Source organism: Patella vulgata, chromosome 9 (assembly GCF_932274485.2).
Source record: "Patella vulgata chromosome 9, xgPatVulg1.2, whole genome shotgun sequence".
Taxonomy (NCBI): Eukaryota; Metazoa; Mollusca; class Gastropoda; family Patellidae; genus Patella; species Patella vulgata.
The window spans coordinates 24,983,297-24,997,608 of record NC_065887.2 but is presented as its reverse complement, the minus strand read 5'-3'; the positions used below and the strand labels follow the sequence as shown (position 1 = coordinate 24,997,608).

General features: G+C 30.6%; 1 protein-coding gene across 1 annotated transcript in view; it reads right to left on the bottom strand.

Moving 5' to 3' along the window:
- Positions 1-14,312, bottom strand: part of LOC126831518 (titin) — a 354,899-nt gene that overhangs the window by 60,415 nt on the left and 280,172 nt on the right. Inside the window, exons 247-263 of the mRNA XM_056103456.1 lie at positions 11,975-12,098; positions 11,332-11,470; positions 11,011-11,186; positions 10,598-10,816; positions 9,661-9,862; positions 9,296-9,351; positions 9,004-9,021; positions 7,463-7,705; positions 7,243-7,345; positions 6,951-7,123; positions 5,959-6,013; positions 5,490-5,619; positions 5,108-5,255; positions 4,912-4,960; positions 4,343-4,484; positions 3,622-3,760; positions 2,859-2,909 (exon numbers count right to left, since the gene is read on the bottom strand). Coding sequence (XP_055959431.1) covers positions 2,859-2,909; positions 3,622-3,760; positions 4,343-4,484; positions 4,912-4,960; positions 5,108-5,255; positions 5,490-5,619; positions 5,959-6,013; positions 6,951-7,123; positions 7,243-7,345; positions 7,463-7,705; positions 9,004-9,021; positions 9,296-9,351; positions 9,661-9,862; positions 10,598-10,816; positions 11,011-11,186; positions 11,332-11,470; positions 11,975-12,098 — 2,167 coding nt within the window. The remainder of the gene's footprint in view (positions 1-2,858; positions 2,910-3,621; positions 3,761-4,342; positions 4,485-4,911; positions 4,961-5,107; positions 5,256-5,489; positions 5,620-5,958; positions 6,014-6,950; positions 7,124-7,242; positions 7,346-7,462; positions 7,706-9,003; positions 9,022-9,295; positions 9,352-9,660; positions 9,863-10,597; positions 10,817-11,010; positions 11,187-11,331; positions 11,471-11,974; positions 12,099-14,312) is intronic.

Here is a 14,312-nt window from a genome sequence, read left to right as displayed (position 1 = left end):
TTCTTCCACCAATGTTCAACAATAAATTGTTATGGAAATTATAGAGAAATAATATTCTTTACCAATTTAAAGGAGCTAAATCGCTAGAAATTAAAACAAGTGGGTCACAACACATATAATAATATAATTTGAATGTATATAAACTGATTTACATTCAATCGTTTCCGTTTTTACTCTAATTTCAAATCAGTTATGTTCGGCGAAATGACAATGTCTGGCTATTCCAATCTACAACGATAGTATTCATTGTGCATTTTTTCCAGATAAGAATATGGCGTCAGCGTTTGACATGACTTGTGGAATATATCTAGCCTCGTTCTTCGAGTCCCTTGTTACAAATGGCGCTGAAATGCATTATGGTACGTTGATTTAAATTGACAAGTAAGTTGTGTTTTCAATGTCGAAGATTTTGGATGATACTTAGCTACTTTAATTATAATTTCTACATTTTCTGTGTTGTTTCCTTTTACAATGTATATGTACTCAAATTAACTAACCACTTCAAACAAATGCAAAACATCAAAATGTAAGTAAATATTTATTACCTTTACAACACTACATAAACTATCTTCCCTGCAAATATGATATTCCAGATGTTTATCCTAAAAAGAATGTGGCTAGGATTTAGAACAGACAGAGCCTCTCCCACTATCTCATAACATGCCCGACCAACAGCAACTCATTCAATAATACCATGTCATAGTAAAGACATCAAAGCCCTCATGTGATTAAAGCTACCATGAGATATGCTGTGTGGTCATGCTGTAGGGGATTGTCCAGCCTATGTAAACAAGACCACTGATCTCTAAAACAAACTGAGCACTTAGACTGACTGGCCCCTATTAACTTACATTCACCCATCAGACCACCGGAAAAAACAACTCAAAATCTGCAAAAATTGGAAAATATTGCAGATTATTGACCAATTGTCAATATTTTGACTGCTCTGAGATAGACATATATGTGAATAACAAGAAGAAATCATTGATACAAATACACTATCTACATATAATAAAACCAACAAATTAGGTTGATATCTAAGCCTATATACTTTGTGAGAATTAGAATTATTCAAGATAAAAACACTCCTATCCCAGCTACTGACAAAGTAAAATCATCCAGACAGAAAATTATCAAAGAAACCGCCATAAATACATATTTGTTATTTTTATGTTTTTGTTTTAAACTATCTTCTAAGTTAATGAATAGCAAGCAGGATTTATTTCACAATGTGACCCCAATAATCCATACCTGAAGAAGTTGAATATCTACTAAGAAGTCTGGCATGCTGATTCCAAAATATCTCAAAATACCTTCCTTAATTTTTATAACTAAATATTTAGATTAAATAAGCCAAGACTTGTTCACATACCTACAATCAAAATAACAGACACAAGATGAAATATTATACCTAAAAATTTATGTCATCAAGATTTATTAATAAGAATATTTGACAGACAATGAATATTTGATATAACCATTTTTATCACACCTATATTTTATGACAATAGCTTCAATTGTTTAGGAACATTTTATACAACTCAAGTATACAGACTAATAAAATTTTTATTACTCAATTAGGTCTCAATTGACCAAAGGTAAATACAAGAACACACTGACAGCCTATTGGCACATAACTCATGCCTGCTTTGACTCCCTATTAAATTTTATTGAATGTTTGTCGACTTTAATGATGTGTATCAAGAATTTTATTAGCCGTTTCTTGACACCTCTACAAATAAAGAAAGCTTGTTGATTTAGTCTGTCTATTGTACAACAATATGGTTTATTTTAATCTGTTCATCATTTGGAACTATTATGACTTTGATAGTAGGCCTACAGAACAGTTATTGTCTTTAGTTGCATTCAGGTTGCCCAATACATCAAAAGGTGATACAATATTAACAGATTTAATTTTTAAAAACAACATGTATACAATATGCATCAATCAATACAGAATAGGGACTATTTCAACTACATTATGTTAACATCTTTGCATATATATCAAATTAAGTCTATGCCTTATATGACTGAAACCCCTAAAGGTATTTTGATGTGGCAATAAGATTTTATTAGAAATTTTACTCATTTTATCAAAAGAGTTTTTTTGGAAAGGATACAAATGTTATGGTTATATGTGGTGTGAAATATTTAATAAGTTTATGGGCGAGGTTATGACCTCCTCATCCCTACACCAGAGAAATTGTATGAATAGTTCAGATATGAACATGGGTTTTCTATAAGTAAATTATGAAAATGATATGATGTGAAGTGAGTTGTTTCAATAAAATAAAATATAATCTATAACTACACATATCTACAATAAGTGAAACTCAGTCACTGAAATAAAAAAGACAGGGCGGTGCTACTAAAATAAAGAGTAGAAAACTGAAAAAAAGATATCATAACAAAGACCTACCAAGGAGTATATTATTCGGTTGAAAGTGTAGATATGACAAACTTGAATAGAAAAAAAATTGTTTATGCTTATTTAAACAAAGGTATCATGTATATTTAAAAGAAGTACATGTCAAATAATATGTATTGAAGTATCCTTAACTCAAATGTACTTGACTTAAAATTTAATTCACAACATTTCCAAAGTTTAATTGTTTTCCTTTTCGATATTTATTTCATGAAGCTATGAAATTTTATAAAATTGATACATAATATGATGTCCTTTCACATAACAAACAGGACAAATCCTCCTTAAATTTAGTATCTCATCTTTTTTTTAACATGACAATTCAATCATGTCATATTTAACAACTTTCAACCAAACAGGAGAAATAAAATTAGTTTACAACTAAAGCAGAAAAAGAATGAATGCATTCAAGATTATAATTTGTGTGGCTTACCATTTTCAACAGAGGAGGCAACAGAAGCATGGTCTAATGTTGAAATGGCATCTAGGAGGAAAAACCAGGAATTTTGGGATACATAAGGAATAATTGTGTTATGGAATGAAGAAGACAGAAGCCCAAAATTTTTTTCAATTTTGGCATATCCAAACTAACTATGTACAGTGGTATAGCTTTATATAGCCTCACCACTCAGTTTTAATATTTATAATTAAATAACAAAATGATAAATAAATGCATCAATTTAGAAAAATAATTTTTTGGGATACTGCTGACTTTGGATATGCCAATTATATTAGTAACATTTATCCAGTAATTATCTTGACAACAAATTGGAAAAATTCAACCTCCACATTTTATATGTCTAAATGTTATACTGATTAAGATAGGGTACCATAAACAGGACATGTGAATTCTGTGTTTAGTAAAATATTTATTGAAAATGTATGTATCTGTTATGTAAATATTTGTAATTGTTTTATTTAATATGTATTTAATTTTTACAGGTAATAAGCATACATCTTATAAACTTAGCTAAAATATCCAGTTTTATTAACTAGTTTATATATCTTATTCTTTATCACATAAAATAATTTGCAAATTAGTTTGATAATTTAAACATGTTTTGTTTATTATAAAAATGTAGCTGTGCATATGTAATGTTCTGTTAAAAAGCATTATGTTGCTTTCAGGAAAAGCATCAAACAAAGCACTTTGCCAGCAAACCGAAAGAAACTGAGCACAAAATATATTCACTTACCTTCCACTGTCAGTTTACATGAGAGTGAAGCTTGTCCTGCTGAGTTAACAGCTTTACATGAATATATTCCTTCATCTTCAGGATAAACTTCTACAATCTGTAGTTGACAGTTATCACCTATAGTACTTATTTGATATACCTGTACAGAAAAATGTTAAAATTAAAGAGAATGAATCTTCCAACTAAAGGGAACAACCCCTGACTCTGTTTTAATATCTCAGTCTTAGATTGCCAAGCAAAATTTGGTGCTTTAATTCAAGGATGCAAGTAATCGAAATAACCTTGACAAATGAACATGCAAATATGTAGTTACAGATCTTGCTCATGTATAACTAAACAATTAATGTGTTGATTTATGTTATGATTTTGAAAGATTTGATACCCACATTATTTCATTAAGCATAACTGAGTATAAAAAAAACATATGAAGAATGGGCTGGCTAGTACATGTACAAAAAAGATGATAATATATTATTATTTTACTTATCAAAGACACATGTTGTGCAAACAAAAGACACATGTAAAAATGAAATGGCCATAATTTAAATTTAGATTGATCGATTTGATTAATTCTTGGACGCAAATTTTTTAACCTTTATTCTGGCATGCTGTGGCTTTATATGAGGAGACAAGTATATTGTAGTGAAGAACACAGTCTTTCAAATTCAAATTATGTTTGTCCAATTTAACCTTAACAAAAAAAGAACCCACCAATACATACCTGTCCATCTAATAATTCTTCTCCATCACGGAGCCATGTGACTTGAGGGCGGGGTTCACCTTTCACCTTACATTGTAATAGTACACTTTCTCCATCTCGACATGTGATGTCTTTTAATTCAGATTGAAATTCGGGTTTGAAACTAAAAAAGATAACAGAGAATACAATAAAGGTTAAACTCTCTCTCTCAACTAAAATCTGTTATTATCAGAACAAACCATTCAACTGATGACTAAGTTTTAGAAACGGAATGGAATGGGGTTAGTTGTTAACAACACAATACTTTGGTCATTTTAAGACTAACATAAGTTAACATTTTTGTATGGTTACATGGTTTTAGAGGGAGAAAACTGCCCTAATATCAATGTTCTTTTATGTGCACACAAAGATAGCCATTGGTGTTTCGTCACATCCTTGTGCCAAATTGAAATTAGTTTTGAAAAATCTTGAAGGTTCTACTCAGACCACACCAAGATTCAAACCCAGGAAATTCTACACTAGAATGTTCTGCTCAAGGGGTAGGGATGGGAGTGTCTGAAAGACAAAGAAAATAAAACAAATGTACTTACTTTCCATCATCTATGTCTTGAGCTGATGAAATGGAAGGTGTAGGGGAATCTGCAAAATAAAATAAAATATTTTTGTCTGGATTGTTATTTCTGCACAAATTAACACCAGTTCATATGCAATAAACCTAAATGCAAATTAAAATGTAATAAATATGTGTTATGTGTTACATTTGACAATGAGAATTTAAATATATACCTGTGATGTTGACCCATGACCTTGTTTTAATAATGATATTATCAGGGAATGTAGCAACACAAGCATAAAGACCACTATCCCGATCTTTTAAATTTGCCAGACTTAAAGTCTGTGTACCATCAGGATCAGAAGTTACATTTTTATTAATCTGAAAGTAAATATACAGTTGTAAAAGATACAATAATGTAACAAAATTTTGCTAAAGTAAACATTTTTTACGTCATTGTATGGTCCAAATTCCAATAAGTATTTACATATTTGGAAACTTCACTCTCATGTCACAAATTTATCATATATACATTTTTTTTGCAAAACACAAGATGTTACAGTGTTAAAAGAATGACATACATAAATCTAGTAGCAATTTAACTTTTGTTTTTACCTTTTTGCCATCTTTTTCCCATACTATTTTAAGAGCTCCCTCAATAGAACAAACTAGATCTAAATTATCTCCCTTCACTGCCGTCACTTCTTCTTCTAATGGTTTGGCAAATGTTGAAGGTAGATTTTTCCTGAAACAGATGAAAACTTGTAAATGGCTTCTCACTTCTACAACCAATTCAAATCATTCAAAAAGATAATCGATTGATTTAACGGAACCTTCCAGGAATGCATTCATCCTCTTTCCAATTATTTAAATCCCAGGAACAATGTAAATGTTGAAGAGCTAAAAGTGTATGACAACTAATATATAAATTGGTTCTAACTCTGTTATCAATACAGAATTATACACATGTATATTAAACAACCCGTCATAGTTGCAATTTTAAGATATGGGTAGAGGGTCTTCAAAGTTTCAAATTTCAGAAACATCTTTTAAGTATAATTTTAAAAATACTAAATATGCTTACTTTGATTTTCTTTGATCTAATCTTGGTGAGGGTTTTGGTGAGGGCTTCTCTATTACTGAAAACAAAACAGTATTTATTTCATTATTATTGACTGTCTTCTATAGTGGTACATTAGAACTAATGGTTATATCTGTGTACATAAAAAATATATATTTAACACATATAATGGGTTTTTTTTACCAGAAATATCTTTAAGCTGGATTTAAAGGAATTAAATGATAAATTTTGACATAAGACTTCATGTAGATTGTTCCAGATGCTTGGTTTATGGACACTTGTAGCATACTGTTCATAGTGTCTCTTTTAGAGAATTGTGGTATCCATTGAAGAATTAAAGAGAAAGGGGTATTTTAACTAATATAATGCCTATAATTTCTGTGAAACTTAAAGCTGATGTAACAAATATTCAGGAATGTTGGCTTATGGAACATTTGCATAATCCAACTGAGAAATATCTAAAGCACTAATAGTTGTAGCATATATGTCTCTGGTCAAATCTTTCCAATATCATCCGTGTACATTTTGCTAACTATAGATATTCTTCAAATCTGTAGAATTGGTGTCATAGAGAGAGAGGGGGCCTCATTAAGTATCCAGGTTTGGCTTCATTGTATAATGAATATTGCGATTTCCAATAACGAGGGTGGATGCTTGTAAATTTTGCTTGTGATGTTATTACCAAGAAATCTGTTTTATTGTCATCTAATAGTAATTTGTTTGTGAATATGCAAATCTGAATTTCTGCTGGACAATTTTCAAGTTTTTTTAAGATAATTAAATATTTCATTTTGATCAGAAATCGAAAAAGAATCAGAATGTAACCTAAATTCTGTGACACAATAACCACAGAATATATCTGCCTTCGATTACAGATATTTAGCTAGTATTTACTTCAGAACTTAAATACTATTTGAACTAATCAATATGGTAAAGTATATGGTAAAGTTTAAGGCATTAACTTAAAAATAGTCAACAATCATGTTTTAATTTACCTTCTATTTCAAGTGAAGCATATGCTGAATCTGACCCAGCTGATGAGGAAATGGTTGCCGAGTATTTTCCTGCATCTGATTTCCCAATGGAAGAAATATGGATTTGGTGTTTATTACCCTTGGAAACTAATTTGATACTATCTCCATGTTTCAAGGGTTTTCCAGCTCTTGACCTGTGGGACAAAATATAGAGTATTGTAAAATACAAAATCAATATCAGAACCATTTACAGGCCTTAATTTTATGCAGGAACACATGTATAAACATACCCAACATAAAATCTTATACATACCATGAGACAATAGGTGCTGGACTTCCTCCAACTTCACATTCAAACACAGCCTCATATCCAAGTGGCAAATATACATCTTGTGGCTTACTGATAAAGTAAGGAGCTACAAACGGAAAAATGTTTTTAATTAATATGAATTCACGAAAAGGTAAACTTTTCTAATGATATGATGGATTTCACAGATTAGTAGTCTTAAAAAACAAATTCTATTCCAACCAACCTTGTTTTGGTTTTCCCTCATCTTTGGGTTTTAGCTTAATGACTGGTTCTTCTGGTGGCTTATCTGTCATTTGCACATAATCCCCTTCAAAACCTTCTTTGGCAAGTTTATCTTTTTCTGACTCTGCTCCTTGCATGTGCCAAGTTATTCTTTCTTTACCATCTTTTAATATACAGTCTAGACGAACATTCATTCCTTCCATTACATCAATATTTCTTGGTAGATGTTTAATAAAGAATGGAGCTGAAGAAAAAATAATATTGAAAATAGTGAGTATGTTGTTTTGCATGGAATTTGTTATTTTTATTCTAATAATAAATATGTAATGAATATTTTAAGATTTTTAAATCAGACAAAAAAAAAATCGAATTGAAATAATGGGCATGAAATTTGTTCTTTTTATTCTAATGTATCAAGCAAAAACAGAACTGATTTGAAAATGTTATTGCATAATGCCATTATGATAATGCTGGTATGTATAGGCTATGATAACAATGGTTAAGTTCAGCGATGGGATTTCAAAATTAAGTTCTAAGAAATTATGACACCTGAAAATGATCTTTTTGAGTATACATTAGCAAATTTTAATTTGTTAATTGTATAAAATAAGCAATTAATAGCATTTTAGTTTAAAAAAGCTTTAATAATTTTTATTTTGAATTATATTCAATATATCTCATAATTAATAATCTACAAAGTTTTCAACTTTGAGAATGAAACTTGAATCACTGGTTTCATGTAGGCTTAGAGATGAATGTTATCAAAAATTCCATAAGCCAGATTAATATAATTATTGTATAGCGGAAAGGAAATCATGGCAGTAAGAACATTTCTGATCAAGTCCAAATTCTAACTTGGAAATATAAAAGATTTGTTTCTGATGACATTCCCATTAGCAGCAATTTTATATCATAATATTTACAGTACAAGTGATTTTTCTTTCTTAAATTCAATGACATTTATTTGAGTTAAGCAGCCTTTAAATTATAGTTGCCTACATGATCAACTAAAATTATAATTTCTGAGAAATTCTGAAGTCATTTGCATTTTATGGATTAAATAGGTATACACAATGAAACAGAAAAATACCATACATATTTTGAGTAGCTCATGTACTGTAAATATAAGAAGTGACTTTAGTGATGTCCTGAGTTATATACCCCAGAACCTCACTTGTCAAATGTTACATATATCTGGGAAGAAAAAGCATTAAAAGCATTGTGACTACTTAGGCCACTCCAATTTGATTTTCTATTCTTTGGGAACACCTGTTAAAATTGTCCTTATTTCTTCTGGAAAAAGACTAATTTAAAAACAAAAGCTTTTAGTTCTAAATTTTTAAGTTTTTAAATTTTAAACTAAACATCTTTCATATGATTCAAGTGGCTTTTTATTTATCAAGACCCATAGAACAGAAAATTAAATTAGTTTGGCCTTATTGTATGGAAATGTATAAATGAAAAATAACTAAATAAACAATAAAATATAGCATTATTCATGCAAGCTACAAATCTTGCTTTAGGTACTCTAAATGCTAATACCTATTGGTGTTCGTCCATCTGTAGAGAAATAATTAAGTAATATTGATAAAAGTGAAATCTGTGTTTTTTCATGCTAACAAATTGTTTACTAATTGAAAACAATCGAAGTAAGAACATGCACCTGACTAAATACTAAAGGTTGGTGGAATTGTAAGAGGTGCATTTTTCTTTAGTGAAAGAAATCTATTTTTGTTTTATCATAGTGTAAAATGTAGGAATCAAACAAAAAAAAAACATATACAGTAATATAAATAGGTAGGAGCTAAAAATGTAAATTATTAAAGTAGTGTACCTGCTCGTCTTCGCATTGGACCATATTCTGGTTTACTGACCATCGGAGTGGTACCTCTACAAAATTAAATATATAGGTATGTTCAAAAATCATGTTTACAGGACATTTGAAGAAATAGCATTCAAAATTAAATGATCTTAATCCTGATGAATTGGGTTTTTTTTTAAATTATTTAAACTGGAAATACGGATCACAATTCTATGGAATACAATTAGTTTATTACTTAGCAACATTTAGATTAGGCTTCTATAGTCTTGATCAAGATTGATTCTGGATGTTCTTTCTCTAATCCCTAGGAAAAATAATTAAATACAACCCACAAATGATTTTATTTTCTTCTGTATAAATCACAGTATTCTACTCACCTTTCCATTCCTTCTGGTCGTGGTTTAATGGTAACTTTACAAGATGTTTCAATAATACCAAATACATTGGTAGCTCGAACTATGTATTCACCAGAATCGTTCAACATGACTGACTCAATCTCAAATTGGTGCATCAAACCAAGCATTACCATACGATGTCTGGCATCATAAGTCAGATCACGATATCCTTTATGCCAAGTTACTGAGGTACAAAAAGAAAACATTAAATTATAAGGGGCAAACTAGAGTTATATTATTTAACATGTATTTTAATATTATTACATCAGGCTGACATTAGTTGACAATGCAGGAAAACTATAACATTAATGAATGTGAGGAATAGTGTATTGACTTAAAACCATAGGTTTATATTTACAACAGGCATCTATTTCAATTATACATTATGATGTTATGAATAAATAGAATATCTTAAAAATGCCTTCCCATGAAAGTATTATAAGGTAGTTATTTCCAATAGAAGTATGAAAAATTTGGGATATATGGAAAGTAGATACACCCAATCTTACTGCCCCTGACTGGCAACATGATGGAATGGCTAACGATTGTAAGAACAGTAGAGACGTGAATGTACAACAGACTCTGCGATAAAACGACAGAAAAAGAAGTTGGCAAATATTTATGGCAAATGGACAGTGTGTAACGATAAATACAAGCTGACAATGGACCATCCTGGATCCAGTCAAGTGACAAACAAGGCGGCTTCAAATATATTATAGACGGCTTGAGGTGTTTCTTTCTTTAAAATGTTTTGAGAAGGATCTGAAGCAAAATTTTGATGTATAAATTGTTTTTAGTCCAAATATATTATCAAATCACACAGTTTGTAAGTGGGAAGGCATCTTTAAAATACAGGCTATCGAATGCAAATTAACTTTCAAATCATTTGAAAAATAACATACAGCTAATAAAAACTTACCAATGGGAGCAGGTAATCCATCGACAGAACAGTCAAGACGTAACCTGTCACCTACAAACAGTTCTACACTTTGTTGCAGTTGTAGAGTAAAAACTGGGGGTTTACCAGGCTGTGTCAGTTGTTCTGGTGAATCGTACAAACGATCTGCCCATATTTTCTGTAGACGATCACCTTGTTTGGTAGATTGAGATCGTTCTGGTGGTGGAGATTGGGAAGCGGCTAAAATAAAAAATTAAATACAATCTCCATTACTCTTCTTGACAAATTAGGAAAACTAAAGTATATTTATTTTAACCAATAAAACTACAGTACATTACTATAAAACTACCTTTCCTATAAAACAAGAAATATATAAATTCTGAATGTACATTGTAATTATGGCATATAAAACCAATAAAATATCAATTCTTTACCTCTCACTCTGAGTGTTGCTGAACACTTGCATCGACCTGATTTACCATAGGCAATACAATAGAATAAACCAGCATCTGAAACCTTAGCCTTTTTAATAATCAACTTGGCTGTTCCATCTCTTTCTGCAACTAGCTCTATTCTTGAAGACTGGCATAATTCAATCATATCTTTTTGCCTGGAATAGATATACATGTAGTAGAAATAATATTCTTTCATAAAAATCGAGTTCCAGAACAAATTATATCCATTGGAATTTTTATTACTGTCATTAAGGTATTAACTATTTTAAATTGCTGAACAGTTGAACTATATATATTTACCATTTGAATTTAGGCATTGGTTTTCCGACAGCCACACATTCAAAGACAGCCTCTTCACCTTCATTGACACTAACATCTTCCAATGGTGTCAAAAATTTAGGTCGAGAAAAGTCAAGTACTGTTACCTCTTCATCCAAACCTAACAAAATCAATATTGCACACATTAACCTTTTTAATCTTTGCACTGACCATTCATAAACTTTCCTTAGCATTTTTGAAGGCAACATTGTCTATGTTTCTTTTTTTTACCAGAACCCTTTAGATTAAAACCCTATTAGAGAGAGAGAGAGAGAGCGAGAAATGGGGTTTAACGTCCACTCGAAACAAACTAGGTAATTTCGGGACCAACATATGGTTTAATTTTATTTCAATAATTCGCTTGTGCGTAGGGGTCTTTAGCAGTGGGAGGAAACCAGAGGACCCGGAGAAAACCCACGAGGTTGGACAGGTGACCCTACTCTTGTCACGTACAACCGGGGATTCGAAACCACGCCAGTTGACTCAATGACAGACTTTATGATACAGCGCGCACACGCTAACTATTCAGCCATCCAACCCCCCTCTATTAGAAAGAACTGACAATGTATTTTTACAATAATAATGGACAGGGACAGTTTGCATGAAATCAAAGTACTGTACTTACATTCCACATCAAGGTAAGCATTACATGTTACTGTTCCTTCACTGTTAGTAGCTTCACATGTATATGATCCAATATCTTGTATAGACGCTTGATTAATTTCTAGAGACAGAAGACCATAATTATTCTGAAAAAAAAATCATCTTCAATTATAATTTTTTATTGATGTATTCTGAAATACCAGCTATATTTTACTGAATCATGTAATGTTGCTATACTGAATTTCTGAAGCACCTAAAATCAAAGTATTGTGCTGTCGTATGATCTGTCGTATATTGCCAATATACAGTGCAAATGTATTTATTATGGTAAATAATAACGATCTCTTTCTTCTTGTACTCAAGTAGAGATTTATGTAGATATTCTAGAGAAGATAGCGATATTATTTAAAGGTCATATATTTTATGGAAACCATGACTAAGAATTGCCAAGAAGCCAACATCTTACTCTTGCTGTTCAATTTTATTTTTCTTCATGTTGCTGATATATAGCTACTTTATAATGTCTGCACATTTTAGGTTCTATACAAGAATGGTTTATCGTAATGTTTTTCTGAAATAATTTTTAATATATTTCAAAATACATTTAATTCATTTTGGCGATTCCCTAAAATATTTTAGATTTCATATGAACTCATCACACATTTAGATTAAACATACATGTATTTAAAGACTGTCTGCAAAATTTGCATTAATCCAGTGATCTAGGTAGCCAGACTGGTTCAACCTTGTGATATTTTCGAATAAGTAGGTGTCTTATTTCTGTTAATCTTTTCAGGTGGAATATGTCTGAGGTAGCCTACACTAGCTTTAGTTCAGGATTGTTTTCATAAACTAAAGGCTACTGCTTATGTTATGTGATATCAAGACACCTGTGTTATTTTCCCATGGAGTTTTGCTCTGATTAACTTTACATAAAATACCATCTCATGCCGATATTCAACATATTGCATAAAATGTAGAGTGTAGGTAAATAATACCTACAACTAGTTGCCGGTAATAATTAGATGAGATGTTATTTGATATTGACAGGGCAATATTTTTACCCAAACTATATTAGTAGATCTACATAAATAATGACATATTTTCCTAATATCTATTCAACTTCTATTAATTTATAGTGGAATGTTATCTTTAATTACTACCAGCTGTATACAGTATAGTTACCAATATTTTTCTATTACCTCCTCAATGAAAACAACCAGATTATTAGTAACTCAATATACATCTATCTGTATGCATTTGAAACCTAATCATTTGCATGTTTTTCCCTTGTGAAAATGGAAAAGATTGTAGACAGTTTTGAGAAATATAATGTAAATATGTACTGTCAATAAAAATGGTAAAAATTGCAGAAAGATTTTGTTCTGGAAAAATAATATATAATCTACATAATGTTGTGTTAAGCCATAATGCTTGATTTATCAGGATAATCTGCTATATCAAATTCACACTAGTTAGTATGTTAAACCCCTCGACTTTACTAAATAATAAGATTAATTACTTTTTCAGATGGAATATATGTGCAATCTCAAAATTTTTTCATAAAGATATGTTTCCAGGACAGCCATGATTCTTAAAACATAACCCTTAATTGGAAAACATATACAAACCAACAGGAAATATATATATTTTACCAAAATCTACAAAGTCTAATGTAACCAGTATTCCTACTGACCTAACATGTGGTTAATGCACATGCTAAGATAGCAATGTAAAGCTTGGTGGACCACAATCAAATTATGGATAACTAGTTTAATTTATTGTAGGCAATAAAGCAATTTTAGTCAATAATATAATTTCAACTTTCTATAAGCTATGTGAACTCCTCAAGTGATATGTTGTATCAAATGTTCTAGAAATTTACAGGTCACAAGTTGGGTTGTGGTCACTTTGATTAAATAACTAAATTTAGACAACAATAATCAAATGCAATACATGTATGGTGTTCCATTCCTTCCCACCAAGTAATAACATATCGACACCATGTCTTCATACACATGTAACTGAATATCACCTTGTAATGTACTCAATACATTATGACTCAATATTTATAATAGACATATAGTTTATATAGTCATCTATAAAAAGAAATCAATTCAGCCTACCGAAAGTGGTTCCTGATATGATAACACCTCCATATTTACATGTAAAGACCTAAAAATCTACGTAGACTTGGCCACTACCAGAATTCTTAACTAGGAGAACTAGTTGAAGAATTGAGCTAGGTAGATGTAGCTAGGATGATTGAACCCTCATAGAATGTATTAGCAGACAAGCAGATGAAGACCAGATGTTTTGGTATAATCATACCAAGGTTCTGTAATGTACCAATTCCTATT